Below are 24,745 nucleotides of genomic sequence, written 5' to 3'. Positions count from 1 at the left end.
TGTATATACACCTACCTAAGCATGTCTATACAGTCACCCTAGGTATGTCTGTGCCTGTCTGCCTGTATACATACCCCTATGTTTATATATGCACGTAAGCATATAGACACATATGAACATGCACAAATAATTTCAAACACATTATATATACAGATGTATAAACACACACAGCTCTGTGTACACACACACACACACACACACACACCTGCAGAGATATTGATAACTATTTGTGTATGCTTATATAAATATATAAATGCATACACATATATCAAAAAATTACAGGTCTGTGGCTAGGCACACACTTGTGTATACGCAGAGATGCACACACCTGCGTACAGCTGGGGATCTATACACACACACATCTGCAGATTTACTGCAAAAACACCCAACACGTCCACCTACACCTACACATTTGTGTCTGTCCACATGGACACACCAGGGCTGGGGAGAGGCAGCCATGAGCCCTGCGTGTGGGCACAGGACCTGTGTGTGTGTGTGTGTGTGTGTGTGTGTGTGTGTGTGTGTGTGCCCCCCAGGGCCACCCTGTCCCACGGAGCACAGCTGCCCTTGTCCCCATGGAGGGACCCCCACCCTCTCCAGACTCCCCAGCCTTAGCCCCCCTGCCTCAGCCCCACCAGACTCCCACCTCTTCCTTCCGAAGGGATTTATTAAACCACAGAGAACAGACACGGGGACAGACGCAGCACGAGGGGAAGGTGGGGGGCAACGGGCACAGCTGCTGGCAGCCCCCCGGCAAGAGGCCACCACCAGGGTCCCCATCCCAGATCCTGCCTCCCATTCCCTCCACCACCCACGGGCCCCAAGTTCAGCATGCCGGGACCCCTGCCCGGCCCTGCTGCCAGGACAGTGCCAGGAGTGGCAGCTCTGGCACACACCAGGCTCTGGTGGTGGGGCTGGCAGCAGGCATGCACTGGCACTGGCACTTGCTCAAACACCACGAGGACGCGGAAACAGACCCGATGGGGTAGGTGGGTGCCCAGAGGCCTCCCCTTCCACCCCGAACGCAGCAACAAAACCAGACACCGACACCGCGCCGCTCCCCCCCGCCCCGCATCAGCCCCTGGCCCAGACAAACTCTTCAAGTCTTCAATAAGAAAGTGCAAAAAAATGTACACGGAGACGAGCCCCCAGTCCCGGCCACACCGGGGAGACGTGGCGGGCGAAGCACACTTGAAGCAGGAGCAGGAGAGCCCAGCAGCAGCTTGTCTTCCACCCAGGCAATGCCACAGTGTATCCCCAGCCCTTCCTTCTGCACCAGGACGGCTTTCAAGCTGGGGGACCAGGGGGCAACCCTGGAGCTGCTGCGAGGAGAGGGGAGAGTGGCTGTCAGCCTGAATCCAGCCCTCCCCTTGCCAAACAAGGGCCAGGGGAGCACACTGGCCCCCCAGGAGCACGCTGACTCCCCCAGGTAGGGTTGGCCAGCTCCAGCATCCAGCTGAGAGCTTTGGGAAGGGTCCTGTTCCTGGCACCCACTGTGGTTGTTGGAGCCAGTGGCTGTATCCAGCACTGGCATCCAGGAGGCAGCCCCATTTACAGCCCACACCCCCTCACATATCCCCCCCAAAATGCCCACAGAGCAGTGAGCACGGCCTCACCTCGGCTGGGGATGGGGCTGCAGAGGGAACTGGTGGGAACAGCTAAATATCTGCAGTGAGAGAGGACACGTGTGGCTTGCCCGCCGTCCTGTGGCAATGCTCCTGAACCCCTCAAATTCACCCCCCAGAACTGTCCAGTCAAAACCTCGACCTACCAGTCACGTAGGGCCCCAGAGGCATCTGGCTGTAGTTGACAATCCCGCCCGGGCCAGGACCTCGGAAACTCGGTCCGAAGTTGTTGTTGTAGATCTGAGAGGAGCCAAAGGAGCCCTGGCGAGGGAAGGAGGGAGAAGAGTCACTGACATGCAGCCCTGGCCCCACTGCCAGCCCCTCCATCCCTGTCCCCATCTCCACTGACCTGCTGGACAGCGGGGTCCCCTCCACGGGTGGCCAGGCGGCTGAGGATGCTCCGCTCCGACATCTGCAACCGGGCAGCCACGGGCGGGATGCGGGACAGCATGGAGGGCAGACGTGTCACATCAGCCTTCATGTCACTCAGCAGCTCCTCGAGTTGGTTCAGCACTGCAAGCAGAGCGAGGTGGCACTCAGGGTGGGGACACCCACCAGAACCCCAGTGTCACAGCCCTGGGGAGTGGCCAGAGCCAGCAGGCAGAGCCAGCAGGCAGCTCCTGGCCAAGGGATCACAAGTTGAGGAAAATCTCCCAGTTGGATGTCCCCAAGGTCAGGGTGGCAAACCCCTCCAGCCCTGAGCTGCTGGCACGCACCCTTGTGCAGGACGGCATTGGCAGGCTTGTTCCCAGCCAGGGACTCTTTGGAGAGGTGCTGGTGGCTCTCAGCAAGGCACTCCACTTCAGCCAGACGGGCATTGAGGGCCATGGCCGGGTGACTGGGGTCTTGGGTCATGTTGAGATACGCAGCCCTGCGGAGCTGCTCCTCGATCACCAGGGCCTGCTCCAGCAGCTGGCAGGGACAGGAGGGAAGGGCTCAGGACCAGACCCAGCACAGACCAGCACCGCAGGGCCAGCTGCCTCCACGGGTTGTGCCAGCAGAGCCTCTGCCCAGCACATCAAAAGCTCCCAGAGGAGTGGGCTGAGCCCTTATGTCCTTAATCCCATGTTCCCATCCCAGCGCCTCTCTGGCCCCCGCCGGCAAGGACTCACCAGCCCTGGGCCTGCAACTCGCCTTGAACCGCCGGGCGAGGAACTTGTTCTTCATCTCCAGGTAGTTCCCCTTGTGGATCTCCGACTTGAAGGGCTCGTTCAGGATGACGTAGCGTGGGTCATTCTGGATGTCCTGCCAGCGGGCGTAGCCGTGGCTGCCGCCAGGGAAGCGTCAAGGCAAGAACCAGCCAGCTGACAGCATGCCCACCACCTCGCAGCAAACCCCCCCTCCTGCCTGCCTCCCCCTGTCACCCAGCCCCAGCTCCCACCGAGCCAAAGGGTACGTGACAATCCCTGCCAACAGCCAGTAGTCGTGCCGGCGGTGCCAGATGTCATAGATCTTGCCAGAGGAGATGGCCGCCCTCTCCTCGTTCTGCCACAGCGTGTGCAGCTCTGCGGGAGCAGAGGCGAGACAGCTCCGTCAGGCAGCTGGGGACACGGTGACAGGCAGGGCCAGCCAGGACGTTGCCCAGGCAGCCCCAGGCACAGCACCACCCTGAGACATCCCTGCTGCTTTTACCATTTCTTGCAGAGGCTCTGCAGTGCCCCATCTCTTGCTCCTACCTGTAAAGCCACCGTCTGCGATGTTGAACATGAATCGGAAGTTCAGGTTCCTGTCATCCTTCTTTCCATCCTCCTCTTCCTCTTTGTCACCGTTCTGCTGAGCCTCACCATGCTCCTTCTCCTCCCCCTTGGCGTCCTCACCTGGTTTGGCCTCTTTGTCCTCCCCTTTCCCTGGACTGCTGCTCAGCTCCAACTTCTCCAGAGGCTTCTCTTTCTCTTGAATCCCCTCATCTGCAGAAGGGAAGGAGACATGGGAACAGCTTGTCCTGCAAAATGCTCCTCAGAGAACTTGTCCAGATAGAATTTCTATTTTAGGGGAAAGGGATTTTATTGTTTATGTGTTCAAGGCCTTTGAACAACTTCTAACAGAATACTTTTCTGCATTTTAACAAGAAAAGGTATTTAGTTTTCCCTCTCTCACAGATGTCCCAGGGTGGCTGAGAGGAGCTGGCACATGGGGAATGCCTTCATCCAAGCCACAGACTCACCTTTCTCCAGGGAGTCAGGAAAAGGCTCAGCCTTTTCACTCTCCTCTTGCTTCTCTTCCCTGGGTTTCTCCTTGCTGTCGCTGCTGTCAGGGCACTCTTCACTTTCCACCTTCTCAGCACTCACAGGCACCTTAACACAAAGCCCCCAACTCAGATCAGACTCTTTCCCAAGATGCAATCCAAGTCTACATGCAGGCCAGGAGAAGGCTTCCCAGAGGAGGTGCTCAGAGAAGCCACCCCACCTGGCTGTCAGACACCTTCCTGGGTTTCTGCTCCACTTGCTCCTTTTCCTCCTGGAACCCAAGCTGAGTTTCTGGTTTATCTGCAGTAAAAGCAAAGCCAGGGAAGCTACTGAGAGGCTGGGGTAGGTGAACACCTGCCAGACCTGCTGGTGTCTTGGTTCCCTTCCCAGCCCAAAGCCACCATCCCCTGGAAGCAACACCTACCTGCTGCAAGGGCCATGTGCATGTGTGCTGGGCTGGCAGGGACAGGGGTGTTGGGGTCTGAAGACACAATCTCACTGCACTTCTTGCTCTCCGGGCCCTCAAGGATCACATCTGGGGTGCTGTACTTCCCATTGACGTGCTCAAACTCCTGGACCTGGGCCAGACACAAAGCACCTAGTCAGGTCCCACAGCAGCATTTCCAGCCCTGTGCTGCAGAGCTGTGGAGATGCAGTGCTGAGGGACATTGGGCAGTGGTGGCCTTGGCACTGCTGGGGGCATGGTTGGACTTGATGATCTTGAAGGTCTTTTCCAACCTAAACTGTTCTATGATTCCAGTGCAATTTCTCTCCTTTTTTTTTTTTTTTTTTTTTTTTCTCCTTCCAGCCAGATTGTGATTTACCTGCTTGTCCCACACCCCTTCCCAGGAGGGGAAGCATTTGAAAGGTCATTTGCATGTCTGTCACCTCTGCATTTATGACCAAAATGGGTGTGCGCTGGGCCTGGATCCAGCAGGGGATCCCTAGTGAGAGGCACTCAGAAGCCAGGGAATCCCACACTTCTCCACACACACCAGACAGGGCACAGCCACAGCTTTACTCACCCACCTTCTTCCTTACTAGGGACATGACCCCTATCCGGGTCAGCACGTGCTGCCGTGACAGCCCTTCCCGGGGAACGCCGTCCGCAAAGGTCTCAGCACCATCTGCCCCAGGCTCACACAAGTGTCTCATGAAGAGGGAGACGTAGGCCCTACAAGAGGAAGAGACCTCAGCCCAGCACCCACAGCCCCTGCTCTCACCCCAGTTAAGGCTCATCCCAGCACAGCAGATGAAACAGACATCACCTCCTCAAAGAGAAACTGCAGGGGGTACTGTTGGCCCCAGCACAGCCTCTGCCCTGCCCTGGGGAGCACGGCACAGGGCAGGGTGAGCAGAGTTTGTCCCAAACGCACAACCAAAGCACTCATCAGAGCCCAGAACAGCCCTCTCCCTACCCACCCAGGACTCCCCCCACACCTGAACTCCTTCTCGCTCTTCCCTCGCAGATCCCGGACCAGCCAGTGGGAGTTGAAGGCATCCTGGGGGGGCATTCCCCAGCGCATGATGGCATTCAGGAACGCCTTGCGCTGACGAGCGTTGAAGCCAAGAACCTGCAGGGAGCAGAGGTGCTGCTGGGACTACACAGCAGCCCCGGGAGCCTGGGGCAGGCCAGAGCCTTGCTGCTAGTATGGATGTGCAGGACCAGGGCAAACACACTGGACTTTGGCACAGAGCAGCCCAGCCTGTGAGCCCAGGGCAGCCCTGGCACAGCCCCAACTCACCTCGATATTCCCCCCGACTCTTGCCAGCAAAGGAGGGAGAGGTTTGTCCCGGTCACTCTTGAGCTGCCTTCGGGATTGTCTTCTTCCACCTAGAAGGGTGAAGCAGCCTCAGTGATGGAGGAAGGATGCAGCAAGGAAGAATGGCTGAAAGGCTCAAGTTTCCTGCCTTCCCTACTGAAGGGAGCAGAGTCGGGCAGAGCAGAAGCTCGGGCTGCAGAGCCCCTTCCTCCCATCCTACCAGGACTCCTTTCTGCCCCTGGGTACCAGTGGTCCCATCCCTGCACCACTAGAACCAGCCCCAGCACATTCCTGCTGCACCTGAGCACCAGGGACTTCCTGCAGGGAAAAATCCCAGGGAGAATCAAACATATTAACTCACTCTGACCTTCTGGCCTCTCTTCAAAGTCTTCATCCTCATCCTCAGAGCCGATGGAGTACTCTGACTGGTTGTCAGAGAGCTCATCCTGCCACTCTGTGGACCACGTGGGAGACCAGGTTAGAAAAGCACCTAGGCAGCAGGACACTGCCCAGGAATGACTCACAGGACAGGTGACAGACAGTGTGTCCCCTTGGGAACCCATTTGGTAGAGCTGTTCAAGGTCTGCTGCCTGCCCTGAGCCACAGCCATACCTTGGTCCTCCTGTGAGGTGTCATTGTAGTTGACCTGCTTGCGGATTCGCTTCCCTTTCCCCAAGTTTCTGGCCAGATCTTCCTGCTGCTGCTCATAGTGGTGCCGCAGCAGCTTCTCCCAGTAGTCAGGGTCCACGTTCTCCTCCTGCTTGATGATCTCACGTTCCACTTCCTCCTGCAAAGCAAGAAACCAGAGGCTCGAGGTGGCACAGAGCTGCCTGCACCGCCCCGCTGGTCCTCCAAGGGCACTCCGGGGAGAGAGGGAGGAGGGCACCAAGCACTGTCTGGAATTTGGCTTCTGGGTCTTTGCCCAAATGTGCTGACCCTGGTGCAAGGCTACCTCCCACATGGATCAAGCCACCCCAGTACTGCCATCATCCTGTCCCTCAGAGCCCATGCTCACATCGAGGGGAAGCAACAGGTCTGCAGAGCTGCAGAGCAGCAACCTGCCACTGGCTTCCTCAGGAGATGAGGGAAAGAATTCACTGGGAACTCTCACAGGTCCCAGTCTGCCAGGAATGCAGATGGAAGCTCTGATAGCAATGAGGTCCTGTGCCAACAGGGACAGAACCCAGCTGCCACGAGGGCTGTGCAGGACAAAGACAACCATGCCTCCTCTGCCTGCAGCCAGTTCCATCAGCCCCAGGACTGGCAGGGCTGGAACAACCTCCAGAAGTCACAGATGGAGAGCAAGGAGAGGTCCTGCCCCACACCAAAACACTGACAAGAGGGGGAAAGGGAGGGGAAGGAGCACAAACAGAGGGAGGTACAAAGGTGTGATCGTAAGACATGATACTCATCACATTACCACACCGTCCTCTTCTCTCACAACATACTGGGCCACTTTAAAGGAGCTGAGATACTCGTTCATGTTCTGCAGCTCCGTGTCATCAGTTGCATCCTGGTTTCTGTCCAGAAGCTTAGAGATGGCAGCATCATCGTAGTGGATCACACTGCTGTCTTCCACGTCCTTATTGTCACCTGGGGGGCAGAGAGGAATAGAAACACAGATCACAGTGCTGGAGGCAGCCTGCTGCCAGAGCCAGGCAAGCCAGGGAGACAGATGGGTTGTCCCAACAAGGGGGGCTACACACCTGGTGGGGTGCCCCCGTGCTTTTTTTTCATGCCAGGAGTCACTGCACCACCCTTGGTTGACATTGTGTCAGAGAAAGGGGCAACAGCCTCTGGCACAGCGATCCGCTGAGCCTGGGACACCATCCCTGTGGGAGAGAGAAGGACCCTCAGCAGCTTGGACACGGCCCCACTCCACGCCCAGCACCTTCCCAACCTCACCTTCCACGTCATCCTTGAAGAGCTCCTCTGTCCCAAACTTGAGGATGTCATCCAGCTCTTGCTTGGTCATGGAGCCAGACTTGGAGCCAAGCCCTGGGCGGACAACCAGGTGGGTGAGCATCATCTTCCTTTTGGCCACCTGGGTGATGCGTTCCTCCACAGAGGCTCTGGTCACAAAGCGATAAATCATCACCTTCTTGTTCTGCCCGATGCGGTGAGCTCTGCTGAACGCCTGTGGGCACAGAACTGAGCTCTGGCAGGCAGCACACCGTGCCAGGCCAAGTCCCACCACCCTGCAACCAGCATGTCCTCTCACCTAGGACCCAGGGATAGGGAAGGTGGCATAAACAGATGGCAACAGTGGCTTTGGAGAGGACCTTCTCCCGGCTGAGGAGCACGGGAAGGACACACATTTCTCTTCACTTTTCCATTACTGTCGTGGGCTGCTCACCCACTCCAGCTGCAATCCCCCCCATGGTAGGCAGTACCAGCTAGGGTCCACCCCAGGCTTTTGGAAACACAAGTGGAAGCTCCCCAGCAGAGGAGGGGAGCACTTGGTTGTGAACAAGCAGAAGAAGAAAAGAGGAAACCCATGGAAAAGAGTTGATCTGCCAGGTCTCTCCTGTGCTGCAGCCACAGGGAGGCTTGGTGGGGGCTGCTGAGCAGAAACACTCCCCACAAACACAACAGAATGTCTGTGCAGATCTAGAGAGGAGAACGACCTCCCTGTACAGGGTGTGAAAAGAGTGCAGAGACACAGAGGTACATACTACATGGGAAGGAAAAGTCAGAAACCTGGATGTCATTGTGGGGATTCCAGTCAGAATCGTAAATAATGACTGTGTCGGCTGTAGCAAGGTTTATGCCCAGACCACCAGCACGGGTAGAGAGGAGAAAGCAGAACTGCTGAGCACCAGGAGCTGAGAAAGACAAACCCAGAGGTGACAAAGAGTAAGAGGGAATACAGCACAGCTTAGGTGGAAAGGTGAAGAACCGTGCTTTGGGGATACAGCAGCAGGAACTATCAGGCTAAGCCAACAAGCAGTGGGCAGGGAAGACAGAAGAGTGAAAACTCAATCCTGGGTAGGAGGTACTGGAGGAGACACAGCCCCAGAGCAGAGGGGGAAGCTCCATCACCTACTGAGGGGAAAACAGGAGCCCCTCAACCCAAGCAGCCTGCGGCTGTCACACTGGGGACTCGCTGTGGGACACTGCTCAAGGGTGTAAAGATGAGGGAGGAGCAGCCCTCACTGTGCCCTGGGTATCAGGACCCACTGCATGCAGCACACAGCCAGACAGGCAACACCCCCTGCCCTCCCCTCAGCCAGACCAGTACCATTAAACCTGTCGATGGCCTCCTGGCGCAGGCCACCCGTGATGCCCCCATCAATCCTCTCATACTTGTAGCCTTCATACTCCAGGAAATCCTCCAGCAGGTCCAGCATCTTTGTCATCTGCAAGGAAAGGAGATCATGGAACCAGTGGCTCCACGTGGCCCAGCTCCCCGTGTCCTCCAGTGTTCCCTGGGGATCTGCCCAGAGGACAAAGTGGTGGCACTGCCAGCAGCCAACACTGGTGTTCCTACCACAAAATTCTCATACAGAACAAAAAAGGTATCTTTTTAAAATGTATTTATTATTAATCCTTCCCTACACTCACCTGAGAGAAGATCAGAACTCTGTGACCCCCATCCCGTAACTTCTTCAGCATCTTTTGGAGCAGCATCAGTTTCCCAGAAGATTTGACCAAAGAATTCCCATCATAGGATCCATTGGGAAGAACTGGGGCCTCCTGCAAAGGCATCCTGGTTAGCCTATTTAAGGAGAACATTCTTCCCAGAGAAACTCACACACATTCCCAGGACAAAACTGCTGTCTGAAACCACTTGTATGGAAATCCACACTGTCAACCAGAGCAGGGCCACAGGAACAGCCCCCCCATGGCTGACACACAATATTCTCAGTAGTGCCCCAGGGTGCAAACCCACAGACGTACCACAGCTGCCACGGGGAAGAGGTAAGGGTGGTTACAGCACTTCTTCAGGTCCATCATGATGTTGAGCAGTGAGACCTGGTTCCCACCACCCTTCGAGTTCAGGGCTTCAAAATTCCTCGTCAGGATGAACTTGTAGTACTTCCTGCAGGAGCAGGGATGGGACACCCAGGTTAATTCAGATAAGGACTGGGATGAATAGGATAGCACCAATAAAACCCCTCACGTCACTGTAGCCTCAAAAGGGACATTTGGACACTTCTAAAAGCAACAGTTCAGCACCTTCAGCTTGGGGCCAGGTTTATTTGATTGCTCTGTGGACACCAGAGTCCCTGTAAGCAGAGTGGCCCTAGGGACAGAACAGTCAGGAACACTCCCTGAACATGAACCCTTCCCCACCATACGGTGTCTGTGACCTGGGGAGCCCTCAACATCCCCCACAGGCTGCAGGTGAGAGGGGTTGAAGCCAGTTACCCCCCAGTGCTGCACTGGAGTCACTCACTTCTGCATCTGGCTCAGCTCCACCCGCACAATCAGCTCTGTCTTGGCTGGCATGTTCTTGAAGACATCGGCCTTGAGCCGCCGCAGCATGTGGGGACCCAGCAGGTCATGGAGCTTCTTGATTTGGTCCTCCTTGGAGATGTCTGCAAACTCCTCGAGGAACCCCTCCAGGTTGCTGTGAAGGCAGCCAGAATCAGACTGCTGAGCAGTAACAGCACACACCAGAGCACAGACATCTGCTTCTTTGGTTGTGCTAACACTGGGTCAGAACAAGTTCCCTCTCCGGCCCCTTGGAGAGAGGGAAGAGGAGGCAGGATCCAGCTCTTCACTTCCAAATCCTAGGCAGCAGCTACCCACAGGGCCCAAAGGTCCACAGGAATAAATATGGGGTTCCACAAACTGCGTGTGGCTGCTGTGACAAACCACGGGGTGACACTGCCTGCTGGCACAGAGCAATGACACCAGCACAGACCTGGACCCTGCAGCCCCAGAGAGCTGGAAAACCTCTGACTGCCACCCCACCACCAGATCTCCACTGCCCTCCCCCCCTCCCTGGGGGATGAACTACTGCAACTTACTTAAACCTCTCAGGGGTCAGGAAATTGAGGAGGTGGAACAGCTCTTCCAAGTTGTTCTGGAGTGGAGTACCAGTGAGCAGCAGCTTGTAATCGATCTTGTAGACATTCAATACTCTAAAGAACTGGGAAAAGAGAAGAGGTTAAGTGAGAAGAGCTGGGAGGAGGTGGCTCCCCCAGTCATGGGGGACTGGGCAGGCTGGGCAAACACAGGCTCCACAGTGACCTGTCCCCCCCACCAGCATGCAGAGTGGGGCCAGGCTGCTCCCTCTTCCACCACTGAAGGATTTTTTATGCCAGAGGACATTAAACAGAGCTAATCACCAAAATGCAGGTCCAAACAGAGCCTGTGCAAGGTGAGGACAACCTCTGGCTCCCAGGGAGATTAGAGCAGCCGACCCCCAGTGCTAGGATGTGGTATTTTTGCAGCACCAGTTACATCACTGAAACCCCTCCCAAAGGTTTGCCACCTACTTTGGACTGGTTGTTCTTCAGCCTGTGTGCTTCATCCACCACCAGGCAGGCCCACTCGATGGAGCCCAGCACTGCCTGGTCAATGGTGATCAGCTCGTAGGAGGTGAGCAGCACATGGAACTTGATCTGGGCTTCCTTCTGGAGGAGCAGGGGGAGAGAAAAGCCCAAGTAAGTGAGCAGGCAGCAGGACAGCTTCCACCTTTGCTGCTGGTGCTGTGACCCACAGAGAAACAGGGGTGCTGCCTGCACCACACTGCCCAGCACCAGCAGCAGGGCCAGGGCGTACCAAGCAGTGACTAGAGAAACAGAAAAGGGTCTGCCAGGAAGCTTTGGAACTCGTTGCAAATTGTCAACAGTGCCAGCCTCCCTCTTTGTGATCTGACCAAATTCCATCTCCAGGACCAATTCTTTTCCTTCCCTTTCTTACTGGTGGTTAAATAGCGGGCAGGGCACAGACTCTGCTCTCACCTTCATGCGGAAAACCTTCTTTCCACTCCGGATGGCGTTGTCTTCAAAAGAAAACTCATTTTCCCGGATGACCGACCGGCTTTCTTTGTCCCCCGTGTAGGTCACGACGTAGAAGTCGGGTGCCCACATCTCAAACTCACGTTCCCAGTTGATGATGGTGGAGAGAGGAGCACTGACCAGATATGGCCCTTTTGAGTGTCCCTGCCAAGGAGACAAAGCCCAAGCTGTTCTCCCTCTACTGAGCAGCTCTTGGCCACCTCGGGGAGAGCTGGATGCCCTGCTCACCTCCTTGTACAGGGAATACAAGAATACAATAGTCTGCACAGTCTTCCCCAGCCCCATCTCGTCAGCCAGGATTGTATCTGTCCCCTGGGCCCAGGAAAACCTCAGCCAGTTCAGCCCTTCCAGCTGGTAGGGATGGAGTGTGCCTCCCGTGGCATCGATGTACCACGGCTGCTTGTCAAACTTCACTGTAGGCTGAAGAGAGAGAAACAGGAGGCAAAGCAGTGAGACCCCACCCCTGCTTCTTCCTCTGCAGCCAGACACATCCCTCTTGAGCCTTGAGACACTAAATAACCACCAGAGAGTCACAAACACAGTCCCCACACAGCACAACCCCGGACTCCTCCCAGCAAAGCCACTAAGAGCTTCTAATGAAAAAAAAAACAAAAAAACCCCACAAAAACCAAAACCAGAATGAACTAGAGGAGAAAACCTAATGGAATGGGGGGACAAACCCCCCTTCTCCTCTCTGGGCTCATATCACTGCACTGCTCCCACCACTTCTACTCACATCCACCAGAGGTGTCTCTGGAGGCTTTTCCAGCTTCTCCTCTTTCAGCTTTTTCCCTTTCTTGTTTAGCTTCTTCAGAGGGCGTGTGTCCTCCCCCAGCATCAGCTCCCTGCAACAGCCAGGGCACATCAGGACAGAGCAGGTGGTCATTTCTGTCCCTGTCCCCAAGTGACAGGGATGCATCACAGACTCCACTGCTTCTCCCCACAGCAGCTCCTCTGACCCCGAAAGCACAGGCACGTTGTGATTGGGGTGGATCTTCCCCTCCCAACAGCCCACAAAACATCACCCACAGCAAAGAGCAATCTCATCAGAACATGGTACTTTGATAGGCAGCAGCACATGGAGCAGTGAGACCATCACCAGGACCATGGTGATGGCCATCACTGGCTGGCTCGTACCTGTGGTTCCAGTAGAGGAGTTTGAGGTTTTCATAGTAGGGGATGTCTATCTCATCAATCTCCCAGGTGCACTGGTCGTAGGGCAGGTCTTTCCACTTGATCAGGTAGTGAATGTCTCCCTTTTTATCAAAGCTGTAACAGGAGGCAGGAATAGCCCATCAGGGAAGCAGCACTCAGACCCAGCAAGCAGCTGCCCAGAATCTGCTCCAGAAGCTTCACCCTCTGCTTCCATCCACAGCCCACGACAACCAAGCAGAGGCAGGAGAATGCAAGGAAAGTAACAACACTTTCCAGCAGAAATATCTGTGAACCTGCTGTGTGTGTTTGGTCATGAGGATGCAAAGGCTCCTCCAGTCTATACCCAATGAAATGAACACCAGCACCTGCTGCTGCTCTCTGTAGCCTTGCTTACACTGAAAAATTAATAAATGCACTACCTATGGAGAAAAATCCCTAGCCTTATTAGCAGACAACATAAAGCTCGTGTGAAAATTCACCAGGCAGCCTGCAAAGCACATTTGCCACTGGAAATTTCAAGTTGCCACTTGGAAAGGAGGAATTCCACAAAAAGGAGTCTAGACACTAAATGTAAAAAACACCTGCATACTTCATATGCAGGAATACCCTTCCACAGCAAAGAAATACCAACATCAAGGTGTCATCAGGGAGCCAGACACCTGCCCAAGCTGCTCTCCTGGCTACAGTCCTAATAGCTGCTATTCCAGAACAGCTGCAGCTGATGGGCAGTCAATGGATCAATTACCTATCACTGGGCTGCAGCAGAAATTTAGGAAGAGCAGAACAATCCTGTGCATCCACTTCTGGGAAAATTTACCATCTCTGCTTTTAACATGCAATGTAGCAGAAGTGAAAATGAGACACCAATTCACTCCTGGTCTTAGCTTCACCTTGGGACCAGAACCTCCAAGGTGACAGAGACCACAAGACAAGCAGCAGGTGAAATTCCACCCGCCAGAGATTTCAGCTTTGCAGAAGGACAGGGAGAACTTCCCAGGCCTGGGAGGGAGAGCTCAGCTGATCATAGCAACCTTCAGCAGGCAGTCCCAGGGGTTGTCCACACAAGAAAAATCTGGGAGCACAGATCTGCAGCTCAAACCTCCATCCACAGAACTGGCAGGGTCCTGAGAGCAGAGCAACTCTTCATCCACAGAACTTGAAGGGTACTGGGCAGTGTGGGACCTTCTTCTCCCCTCCACAGGTTGTGACCTGGGGTTGCTCAGCACCACCACACCTCAGGCACCCCAGCACACATCTCTCCCTCTCCCTGGCCCACCAGGTGGGTCCTCACCTGTGGTTGAGGATGCGGTGGATCATCATCCACTCAGGCTTGATGCCGTAGCGGTAGAAGCGCTCCTCCATCTTGGCGTACTGCGGGTCTTTGTTCTTCCGCTTCTCCCTCTGGCTGTCCTCATCCCCAGAGCCATAGTCGAAGGCCGGCGGCTCGTCCATGTCGTTTTTCCGCTGGTAGTTGCGGAACATCACGGTGTGGTAGAGCTCCAGCTGCAGCAGGAGGGAGCCGAGCTCAGCCGCGGGCCGGGCCAGGGCAGCACCGTGCCGCCGAGAACCCCACGCGGGCTCACCTGCAGCTCCTTGACCCAGGAGCAGTGCCAGTAGGACAGCCCTGCCCACTTGACGAAGAACTCACGCTCCGGGATCCCCTCCAGCACCTTGGGTGGGGGCAGAGGCAACTCCGTGTCCGGGGTGGGCAGTGTGGGGGGTGGCGGGGGCTCCCGCCAGGCCCAGTGCAGGATGCGCTGGACTTTGCCCTTCAGGGGAGGGCACTGGGGAGAGAGGAGCAGAGGGGGCAGATGAGCCCCTGGCAGGGGACAGGATGAGGAGGATCAGGGCTCCAGCACTGAGAGCTCCTGCCAGAGGGTAAGCCCAGCTTTTCTCTCTCCAGAAAGCCCAGGGAAGTCCACTCCAGGAAGCTCACTCCGGAGAGACCATAGATCCACCCCTGGGTGTGTGGAGCCAAGCGTGGCAAATAGGGTGCCCTGTACAGTCCCACCCCACACCTGCACCCAGCTCACCCCACAGACCCAATGGGGGTGGGTCTGGCAGGCCAAAAAAGGCCCTGGAGATTTGACATCCCAGCAGGAGATGGGCAGGGAAGCTGGCAGCAATCCCCACAGGGACACGGCACAGCTGGAAGAGCCTCCTAGAGCGTGCAACCCACAGCAACGCTCATTTAGGGAGAGGTCTGGGGAGGGGGCAACACACTGGGGAAGGGGTGTGGGGGAGAGTGGTGGTGGGCAGACCCTCTCCTAGGCTGGGAGGGCACAGGGCTGGGCCAGGCTGGTGACACTCACTGTGCAGCGTGGGCAGAGCCATTCCCCGTTTGGGATCTCGGGCAGCGGCGGGTTGAGGCAGTGGAGGTGGTAGGAGGAGGGACAGGTGTCACAGCAGAGCAGCTCCCCCCCATCCTTACAGACCCGGCAGAACTCCATGTGGTCATCCTCCTCCTCCTCTTCCTCACCGCCTTCCTCTTCCTCCTCATCCTCCTCCTTCGGCTCCCACTGGATTCCCTCCTTTTCCTGAGGAGGCACAGCCAGCGTAACACTGAGGGTCTCTGCCACCCTCTGTCCACCCCCCCAGGTCCCAAACCCCACTCACGCAGTGGGGGCAGCTCCACTTGCCCTCGGGGGCCTTCTCCATCTCGGGGTCCAGGCAGACCAGGTGATAGGCACGGGGACAGGTGTCACAGAGGATGATCTCCCCGCCCTGCTGGCACACCTCACAGTAGTCCTGGTGGTCCGTCTCATAGCCATCCCCTTCCTCAACTGCAAGCAAGGGACAGGGCACAGTCAGAGGGCCAGCAGAACCACTGGCTCGCCCAGAAGGCAACGGGACATTTGTTCCTCTACAGTACAGCTAAGGAAACAAGGACAGCGTGCTGACTGGGACCCCTCCTGTCATGTCCCCCTACCTCTCTGTCCCTCAGCACCACAGTTCATCTTTGCACACAGCATCATCATCTCACCTCTGTCTCTCTTTCTCTCTCCACACTGTATCATCCTTTGGTTCCTTCAGGCTCTCAATGGAGAATGCCAGAACCTGGAGAGGTTGCAAGGGAGGCCAGTCAGAGAAACCTCCCCAGGTACCAGCGCCACCAGCTGCAAACGCACCATGCAAGGGTGACACGGCCGAGGAGGAGGAGGAGGAGGGAGGAGGGACTTCTCTCCTGGGACTACTCTGCTCTTCTTGGGTGATCACTGCCACAGAGGCAGAAGCTCTCTCCCCTCAGCGCAGATGGGACCAGGAAGAGGGGGACAAGGCCTTGTGAGCACCCAAACAGCTCGTCTCAATTCCCAGCTCTGCCACAAACTCCCAGCACACACCTCTGACCTCCTGCTCCTCCAGGAGCTACCTGGCTCAAGTACGAGGGCCCCTACAGCACCACGCCAGAGAAGAAGCCATTCCCTTCACATGGAACCATGGGGCAGCCCTGCCTCACCGACCAGCATCACACCCTGACAGCCCCAGCTCAGAGCTGCCCCTCTGCCGCTCAGAGGAAAAACCCCTCAGAACAGGCCTGGATCTGAAGCACCTCATCCCAAACAAGGACATGAGGTAGGAATTATCACTATGCCCCAGCAGTGTCCATCAGCACAGGGCTGGGGCAACTTTAAGGCAGGGGGGTGCTCTCCATGGGGACAGAGGTGCCGTGCCACAGAACGCACCCGCAGCACCCCCACGAGGGAGGGGACACAGGAACACCCACACCAACGTGGCCATACAGCCACTGGAGACCCCAACAGACCCTCCCCACGGCTGCCCACGTGCCTCCTCCTCCAGCACAGCTACCACAGACCTTCACCTACTGCTGCCTGAACAGAACCCCATGCAGACAAAGGCCCTGATCTGCCCACATCCTGCCCACAGCCCGTCCTGCTCCGCTGGGAGCCTGCCACAAGCCATGCCTCCCCATGGGATGCTCCTCAGAAACTCACTGCCCTGGAAGCCCCACAACCTCTGGAACTTTGGTGCTTGAGGACAAACCCTGGCAGGATCACACGTGCAGGCAGGGTGCCTGCTGCCCACAGCACAGGCAGGGGGCTCAGCACCTCACACCCCACACACACACAAGCACAAGCACGTCCTCCCCCCACCAAGCCGGCAACAGACATGGTCTGGAGCTGCCAGGGCTAGGAAAGCACCAGCTGAAGAAAGAAATCCCAAGAGAACAGGAAGAGAGTACGAAGGATGGCCTACTCCTCTTTTTCTTTTTCCTTCTCTTCCCTCTCTTCCCCAGGCCAGCTGAGCACTCGGAGCGCACGGAGGAGCTGTTGATGCTGGCGCTGTCGAAGTCGGATTCCTCCCGTTCCTCCTCTTCACTCTGCAGGGGGGAAACCAAAGCACATACAGTCCAGGCACCCACATACCAGCTGAGGCTCCTAGAGAATGCTGCTCTACAGCAAATAAACCCCCCAAAACCCACGAGACCCCCCCTGTGGTTCATGGAGCAGTGCTGGACACCTTCCCCTCCACACGGAGAGACCCACAGGCTGGTGCTCCCAGTACCACCAAACAGGGCTCAGAGCCTGTCCAGCTCCCAGCACCACTGAGCAAACCTCAGAGCACATTTCAAACAGGTACATCAAGATTCCAAGAGGTGGGAGCTGGGTTTCCCCAGCAGCTGCCATCCTCTCCAGCACCGACATAGCCCCGTGCAGCTGGATGGGCACAGCTGGAAAGGCTCAGCACCCCACAGGCATCAGCCAGCTGCACCCCCCTGGTGCTGTGACAGCATTATCCAGGGTAGAGTACCCTGAAACAGACACTGTTGGGGGGGACATGTCCTGATTTGCACGCTATTAATTGGGTGCTCAGTGCTGCAGCAGCAAGCCTAAGCTCTTTGTAACCCTCAGGAAGATGAATGCACAAATCTAGGGGGCACCCAGAGACAGGAAGAATTTTTCTGTGACTGAAAAAAAGCAGCATCAAATGGCTGCCTCACATTGCTCCTTCGCTTCAGCCTCTGCTGCACAAAGGAACTTAGAAACAGGTTGAGTTTTGTGAAGCGAGGAGGCAATGAGCTCCAGTAAGGCTGAACTAATGGGATTTTGATCAATATTATCAAGACTGACAAGAGTTCCACCCCTGTTCAATAGTTATTTAGGAGATGTATTCTTTAAGATGCTCCGCTGTTCTCCAAAATATGCCTGAACATCCACGTGCTGACAAGAGCACAGCACATAAACAGGAGGCTCCAGCCCCCCCAGGCTGTGCTGTGGGATCACAGATGCCCAGCTACACTAACGTAATTAAAGCATTCAATAATTCTCTTTGACACACAGCTCAGCTGCAAAGCCAGCCCTCCAAAATCCCTTTGCCAACACGCTCTGGAATGGCGGCACTACCAGCCCTGCCACTGGAAGGGAAGGGATGAAGGGATGAAGGGATGTGTGGCTGGGATCCCCCTACACCTGCCAGGGGAGAGCTTGCCCTTGCATTCCCCACCCACACCCAGGCCCCCACAGGGCACAGCACACACTCACAGAGGAGCCCTTTTTCCTTTTGCTGGGGATTCCTCCAAACCGGAATTTCAAGCCTGCCATTTTCTTCCCCTTCCCTTTTTTCTTCCCATCTTTGGAGCCCTTGATTTTCTTCCGCACGCCTGGACCTGGAGAAACAGAAGATTTTTCTGGTACCCTACAAAGAGCTGTCCCCCAGTGCCCCCAGCCCTAGGACTGACAGGGAAGCTGGGATGCCAAACGGTGCAGTTTCATCCAGCCAGACCAGACCCACCCTGCTCCTCTGCCCTAGAGCCCTGCCACCCTACACATCCCCTCCACCTCTGCCAGCAAGACCAGCCCCTCAGCTCATCCCACTGCAGATGGCACCCACCCTTCCCCTCCTTGGTCTTTGCCTTCCTGACGACAGTGGGCACAGGGGGCTGCTGGGGGCTGGCGGCGAGCGGCGGTGCCACCGTCACCATCTCCACAGCTGCAGCAATGGCCGCTGCTGCCGCCGCCGCCGAGCTGCCCTTGAAAGGGTTGTTGGCACTGAACTCTCTCCACTTGGCACCCAGCACAGTCATCATCTTGGACATGGGGATCTTGGGGTTCTTCTTGGCGATCAGAGGCCTGCAGGGCAGGGGAGAGAAAAACCCAGTGCATGAAGGTGAAGGCTTCACTGCTCCTCCTTGTGCCGGCTCTGCAGCCCAACAAACACAGCAGTGTGCTCAGAGCAGGCTGGCACCACTGGGAAGGGAGCAGCATCCACAGCTTTCTTAAACACACCTGCAAAAGGGGGCACCTCAACTTCCCAAGGCACACCCATTGTGTTTTGAATGGCCCAAAGGACAAGGAAAAATCGTTATTGTTCCTCTGTTTTTCTCATTAAACTTTTCAAATAGGCACACACCAAAAACGGGATTATGGAAAGGGAAAAAAGACAAAAATGCTTCAGCTGCTTTCCAGTTAATGCTGCAATTAAGGTGAAGTCCTGAGAACCATCTCCAGAAATAGCAAGGAGCTTGCAATGCAGCTCACAACCTCACACACTTGACAGAGCAACACCTAAACCTCAACACCCCATCCAGACCTACAGTTTCTTACCTGAGGAACTGGCTGAAAGCCTTGTAATTAGTCAGAGTGTGATAATCTTCTTCTGAGAAAATGTAATCTACATCATCGAGGCCCCACTCCTCCATCAGCTGGGCTGAGCTCTTGGGCTCCTGTAGATGTACAGAGAGATTTACAGAATTTTACCATTAGTGTAACTGACTGTGAATCTGCAGACAAAGCAGCACAAGGCTGGGCCTGTCTTGTGCTATGGCTCGTTAGAAACACAAAGGGAATTTTTTCTGCAATTTAAAAAGCAGAAGATGCACAAGTGCTTAATGAACTACTGCTTCACACAGTTCCAAGAAGCAAATTAACATGGCACCAGCTTGAGGTAAAGGAATCTTTGATACCTTTAGACCCCCATCCTCATTGTCATCCTCCTCTTCATCTTTCTTCTTCCGTTTTGGCTTTTTCTCCTTCTTGTCCTTCAGTTTCTTCTTTTTCTTTTTGTTGGGAGAATAGTCACTGCCTTCACTCTCCGATTTCTCCTCGATCTCCTCTTCATTATCTGACATTTCATCATTGCTCCCCTAAAACAAGAAGTGATGGTGAAGAACAAGCAGGGCCTGTCTCCTCCTCCAGCAAACCCTCCAGCCAGCACCAAGTGATTGCTGTCACCTGCCCCATGCAGGCAGGTCCTGTCCTGCTCTGCCCCATATTGTCACCTGCTACTCCAAAAGTGTCCTCACCACAGCTGGGGGGTCCCAACTGCTGGTGGGCAACACGGGGATGGCAGCTGGAATCTGGTGTGAGCCTGTGACTACACACAAACAAGGGCACAGCCAACACCACAAGCAGCACCCACTGACACCCCTGGGTCCCCTCCCAAAGCCACCCCCCCTTCCCCCAGCTCCAGCTCAGCAGCCATTCGACAAGCCCAGCCTTTCCCTCGAAGGGGTTACAAGCAGTAATAATTTGGCACGGAAGGGTTGGTTGCCATGGTAACTGCTGCAGTACAGGGTGAAATTCCCCCCTCTCTGCTCCCATCTCTGACGAGGACCCTCATCTCCCTGCATCGAGGCTCACACTGCAGCCTGGTTATTCTACGCAGATTTTTCCAGCCTTGCTGCAGACAGAAGGAGCTCCACTGCTCCATTGCAGCTGGCACAGCCCCACACCAGCCACAAAACCATTGGGACATCAGTCCTGGCCCCACACTGCCAGCTTCACTGCAACCTTCCTCTATCAGGGGGAGAGCCCGCTCACCTCCAAGACCCTGGAGAAGGAGGTTCAGAAAAGGAAGCCCCATTCACAGCCCCCCATATTTTCTCCTCTCACCCCAAAGGCCACTGCTCGCTGCCTACCAACAGCTACAGCACCAGCTTCTCATCCCAGGCAGAACCAAGGGTGCCCACATGAGGAATTAATTAAAAAAAAACACCCAATGTTCACCCTGTTCTTTTCTCCCCAGCCCCAGGAAGGCAGCAGTCACACTCAGCACGTTGCTGCTGGGCTTACTCACATAAAATAAACAGAAGTAAAAATACCTAGGAAAGTGGCATAGGAAAAAAATGTGTACGTGAATGGACAAGGTAGAGGGAGGCAGAAGGCCTGACAGACTCCGTGTGGCATCTTCAGAAAGAGAAGAACATCACCATGGTTATGGGGGAGAAAAGCTTCTTCAGGGCAATGACTCCTGCAGAAGGCTGGCAGGTTTCACGGTGCAGGATGGAACCAGCTGTCAATCAGCAGCTCATCACACTCCCATCAGCATCAAAAGCACTTTAATGTGCAGCCTCATCCAGCCAATTTGTTCTTACAAATCCCATGGGAAGCAGCTGGAGGAGTTCAGCACCAGCCAGCCCTGTGCTGGCAAGGGAAGGGGTGGGGATGTGTCCAGTTGTGCTGCATGAGGGATTTCTCTCCACAGCATCCCTGGGCAAGGAAGGGGCTGGACACACCAAGAGCCTCTGGGCCGAACAAGAACTGCTCTTGCCCTGGTTTTGTCACCTCTCAGGGCCAAGGGAGCATCTACCTACCCAGTGAGGGAACCCTTTAAGAACTCCCTCTCCACCCATAAGCACCCCAGAGGTGCCTCCAGCAGCCCCCAACCCAGCCTGAGATCCCTGCAGCCTCACCTCCTTCTTCCTCCTCTTGATTTTGGCAGTCTTGCCATCTTTCAGCTTCTTGGATTTCTTTTTTTTCTGCACGGTCACTTGCTCTTCTGCAAAAAACTCATCCAGGCCTTCCAGCACCCCATCATCTTCTTCTGAGGACAAAAGGGACAGCTCGCAGGGAAGGACCGCACAGGCACACCGGACACCACGGTTATCCTCTCGGCAGCACCAGGCTGCGAGGTCGGGAGCTCGGCGACCTCTCCCGGAGACCCCCGTGCGGCAGCTGAGCCCCCGTTGCCCCTCCGGGCAGCCTCCTGCCCGCTCCCCGCCGCTGCTCGGACACCAACACCCGCAGTTTGGGCGGTCTGCCGGGGGTGGAAGCACAGAGACCCTGCCCGGTCCGGGTCCCCCAGTAACTCGGGAACATTTGGGCTTTTACCGTTCGGATCTCCGAAAAACGGGAGCTCACCCCGCCCCGCACGGAGCACGGCCCCGCCTGCAGGGAAGAGGGTCAGGAGCTGCCCCCGCAGGTAATCGGCTCCCGGGAGCGCGGGGATGGGCCGGCACCGTGGAAAGTCCCTATGGTGCCGATTACCAGAGCCGCCCGAGGGGGACCCGCAGCCGAGAGGACGCGGGAAGGAGCCCCGTGGGCTGCCCGCCCCGGTCACCGCTCCCGGACACACCCCCTGCGCTGGTACCGCCGAGATAACGGGGAGCAGCGCCCAGCGGAGCTCGGCTGGTGCCAACCTCGGGGCCTCCAGCACCCGCCCCCCTACCTACCGGACACGTCCTCCTCGTTCTCTGCCTCGTCCAGCAGCTCCCGGCCGGCCGCCGGTCCCCGCATAGCGGGCGGCGGCAGCGAGCGGCCCGCCCCGCGCTCCCGAGCGGCGGGAGCGCCCGCTCCGCTCCAAAATGGCGGCGGCCACGCCCCCTCTGGCCACACCCCTATCGCCTATCAATTGCGGTGGCCACGCCCCCTCCCCATATAAGCCCCGCCCCTCAGCGCCTCTGGCCCCGCCCCTCCGCCAGGCGCTCCCCGAATACCCTCGAAAAACCCCAAAAACGCCGAATCCCCCCGGATTCACCGCAGCCGCCCGCGGGGTATGAACAACTCTCTCCACCGTTTATTCCAGAAAAGCAAAACTGTACAAAATGGCGGCCCCGCTGCTCAATCCTCCTCTTCCTCCTCCTCCTCGTCCTGGTTGATCTGGAAATAACGCAGCTCGTAGCTCTCCTTGCTGTTGGCCACCACACGCAGCCAGTCCCGCAGGTTGTTCTTCTTCAGGTACTTCTTGGTCAGGTACTTCAAGTACCTACAAGGGGGAGCAGGGTTGAGAGTGGGTCTGCTCCCCACCACCACCACCCCCACCACCCCTCCATGGCACTTTGGAAACCCAAATCCCCATTGTTGGGGGCAACATCTCACCAGGAACCACCAACAACATAAAACCAGGAACCCATCTGAAGCTCCAACCACACGCTGTACTCCCACACCCCTACCAGACATGTAGATGACAACCAGGTGACATTTGTGGCACTGCCCCAACGCCCACAGCCCCCTCTGCTGTGCCACATCCAGCAAAGCCAGGTAACGTCCCAAAAAGCAGAAGCACAATAGGACAGAGGGTGGAAGAGCCTGGCTGTGGCTGAACCCCCACCTATACAGCAGCCTCTCAGCTTCACGTCCTCCCTGGCCACCCACTCCACGGGCATTCCCTGACAGAATACCAACCACACATCCTCTCAAAGATGCCCCACAGTGGTGGCAGACGCTGCCACGCCACCTCACCTCTTGGAGAACGGGACCTCTGACGTGACCGTGATCTTGCTTTTGCTCCTCTCGATGGTCACCACGCCCCCACCCAGGTTTCCTGCTTTTCCATTCACCTTGATCCTTTCCTGCAGGAACTGCTCCTGCAAGAGAGGAACACCAACACTCAGACAAGGTCACCAGTTCCCACCAGACCAGGGCTCGGTGTGTCAGCCCTGTCAGAGCTGGGGAAGAGAGCAGTGGAATCTGGGGGAGCAGAGGAATGCCCCTTCCTGCCAGCACCTTCCACAGCTAATCCTGCCAGCTCAGACCTACGTGCGAGGTTCTCAAGCACAAAAGCACCAGCTCAGCATCGCAGGGATGCGTTTCCTGACTCCTGAGAGAACAGGAAGGGTCAGGATCCCCCTAAGGACTCCTCAGCCCTGCACTGGAGCACAGTCTGAATGAAACTGGGCTCACTGGAGCACTGCAACGCAGCACTCTGCCCTCCCACTGCGTGTGGAACACCCACCCAACCCCAGGAGGGGCAAACACTGACAGGTGGGAGAATTCTTTAACTATAAAGCATTTAAAAGCAGAGGTCTGCTCGCCCCCAGCAGCACAGGGGCTCCCTTTCTCTGGGGGCTGTTTCTCAGCTCTGCACTTTTACTCTGTGCTGTGGTGGGAGCAGAAACAAAGTGAGGGGTCTGCAGGGGCCTTGCTGACCAGCGGGAACCAGCCAGAAACCCCACAAACATCTCCCCGGGGCGGCGGGGAGCCCCCCACTCACAAAATTGGCGGCGTCCATGATGCCATCCTCCACCGGGTGGGTGCAGTCCAGGGTGAACTTCAACACCTGCTTCTTTTTTTTGCCACCTTTCACTGCTGGCTTCTTCTGCAGCGGAAGGGGGGGGAAGAAAGAGGCGTGAGGGAGCGGCTGCGGGAAACGGGACGGGGGCGGCGGGGAGAAGGGAGGGGGCCGGACCGAGCTGCGGGCCGGCGAGGGGGTAACGGGACCGGGCTGGGGGAAGAACGAAGCCTGGGGCAGGATTGGAGCTGGGGGCGGTGGGAGTGGGTGGGAACCTGAGCGAGCTCCGGGCTGGGGGGAAGGGGACCGGACCAGAACCCGGGCTTTGGGGGGAAAGGGAAGGGGCCCCATCCAGGAAACGTCCCTGAAAACAGCGAGGGGAGGGAAGGGCCCCGAGCGGCCGCCCGGTCCCACAGCCCACGGCGGGCTGGGCAGGGAGGTGGCCCATCCCCAGGCCCATCCCGCGCCCCAGGCCCACGCGGCGGACCGGACCGGGCCCGGCGGCACCGGAAGGGAAAGCACCGGAGGGGAAGGGGGCGGGTCCGGCCGGTGCGGAAGGACGGGGTGCCGGGGGGTCCCCGTACGGGGCCCGGAGGCGCGGGCCGGTCCCGGAGAGACTCACGGCGGGCGCCATGGCGGCGGCGCGGAGCGGGCAGAAGGGAGGGGCGGGGCGCGCGCATGCGCCGGGGCGGGACCGGGGCGGTGCTGCGCACGCGCCGCCCGCCGCTCCCCCCCGGTTCCGCCGCCCCGAGCCGCGCGCCGCGTGCAGGCAGCGCCATCCGATCGCCGAGAGCAGGATGGGACCGGGCGGAGAGCGATCCGTGATGCCTGGAGGGGGCGGGGCCGAGGGTTGCGGG

General features: G+C 57.0%; 2 protein-coding genes across 11 annotated transcripts; both read right to left on the bottom strand.

Annotated features, from left to right (window-relative positions):
* Window positions 1–649: 649 nt before the first annotated feature.
* Window positions 650–22,268, bottom strand: CHD5 (chromodomain helicase DNA binding protein 5). Of its 10 annotated transcripts, none has more exons than XR_011730369.1 (41): window positions 22,111–22,268; window positions 21,352–21,482; window positions 19,624–19,803; window positions 19,265–19,383; window positions 18,552–18,790; window positions 18,203–18,327; window positions 16,917–17,040; window positions 15,318–15,484; window positions 15,014–15,238; window positions 14,285–14,485; window positions 13,993–14,204; window positions 12,684–12,815; window positions 12,283–12,391; window positions 11,775–11,966; window positions 11,490–11,690; window positions 11,022–11,159; window positions 10,551–10,672; window positions 9,974–10,147; window positions 9,475–9,616; window positions 9,139–9,270; window positions 8,816–8,933; window positions 8,275–8,399; window positions 7,480–7,711; window positions 7,281–7,406; window positions 6,995–7,167; window positions 6,187–6,361; window positions 5,936–6,028; window positions 5,557–5,645; window positions 5,252–5,385; window positions 4,841–4,985; window positions 4,236–4,389; window positions 4,032–4,111; window positions 3,790–3,919; window positions 3,302–3,532; window positions 3,022–3,130; window positions 2,738–2,892; window positions 2,342–2,537; window positions 1,975–2,138; window positions 1,772–1,886; window positions 1,617–1,666; window positions 650–1,322 (listed from the first exon to the last, which is right to left on the bottom strand). XR_011730369.1 is itself a non-coding variant. In XM_071766948.1 (41 exons), the coding sequence occupies exons 1-40, from the start codon at window positions 22,172–22,174 to the stop codon at window positions 1,659–1,661; spliced, it is 5,859 nt and encodes a 1,952-aa protein (XP_071623049.1). In that variant the 5' UTR covers window positions 22,175–22,267; the 3' UTR covers window positions 650–1,322; window positions 1,617–1,658. The 10 variants fall into 10 exon arrangements, 9 of the variants coding, with proteins under 9 accessions (XP_071623049.1, XP_071623050.1, XP_071623051.1 ...); XM_071766948.1 differs by having other exon boundaries at window positions 2,760–2,892; window positions 22,111–22,267; XM_071766949.1 differs by having other exon boundaries at window positions 650–1,319; window positions 2,760–2,892; window positions 22,111–22,267.
* A 164-nt stretch (window positions 22,269–22,432) lies between these two features.
* RPL22 (ribosomal protein L22) lies at window positions 22,433–24,618 on the bottom strand. Its single transcript, XM_071766980.1, has 4 exons — window positions 24,511–24,618; window positions 23,871–23,975; window positions 23,120–23,244; window positions 22,433–22,643 (listed from the first exon to the last, which is right to left on the bottom strand). The coding sequence occupies exons 1-4, from the start codon at window positions 24,520–24,522 to the stop codon at window positions 22,499–22,501; spliced, it is 387 nt and encodes a 128-aa protein (XP_071623081.1). The 5' UTR covers window positions 24,523–24,618; the 3' UTR covers window positions 22,433–22,498.
* Between the last annotated feature and the right edge of the window lie 127 nt (window positions 24,619–24,745).

Source organism: Heliangelus exortis, chromosome 23 (genome assembly GCF_036169615.1).
Source record: "Heliangelus exortis chromosome 23, bHelExo1.hap1, whole genome shotgun sequence".
In the NCBI taxonomy this organism is placed as follows: domain Eukaryota; kingdom Metazoa; phylum Chordata; class Aves; order Apodiformes; family Trochilidae; genus Heliangelus; species Heliangelus exortis.
Note: the sequence above shows the minus strand (reverse complement) of the source record. Positions and strands in the feature narration are given on the sequence as shown.

Bases quoted from the DNA above. Each gene is read 5' to 3' on its own strand.
- CHD5 (XM_071766944.1), bottom strand. From the start codon at position 22,174: ATGCGGGGACCGGCGGCCGGCCGGGAGCTGCTGGACGAGGCAGAGAAC. The intron at 15,485-16,916 runs GTAGGCCATCCT...CCTTGCTTGCAG, and splicing joins AAGGAAAAAGAAAAAGAGGA to TTGAGGAAGGGGATGGCTAT. The intron at 5,646-5,935 runs GTGAGTTAATAT...TCACCCTTCTAG, and splicing joins AGAGAGGCCAGAAGGTCAGA to GTGGAAGAAGACAATCCCGA.
- RPL22 (XM_071766980.1), bottom strand. The intron at 23,245-23,870 runs GTGAGTGGGGGG...CCTCTCTTGCAG, and splicing joins TCATGGACGCCGCCAATTTT to GAGCAGTTCCTGCAGGAAAG. The intron at 22,644-23,119 runs GTGAGGTGGCGT...TCCCCCTTGTAG, and splicing joins GAGGTCCCGTTCTCCAAGAG to GTACTTGAAGTACCTGACCA.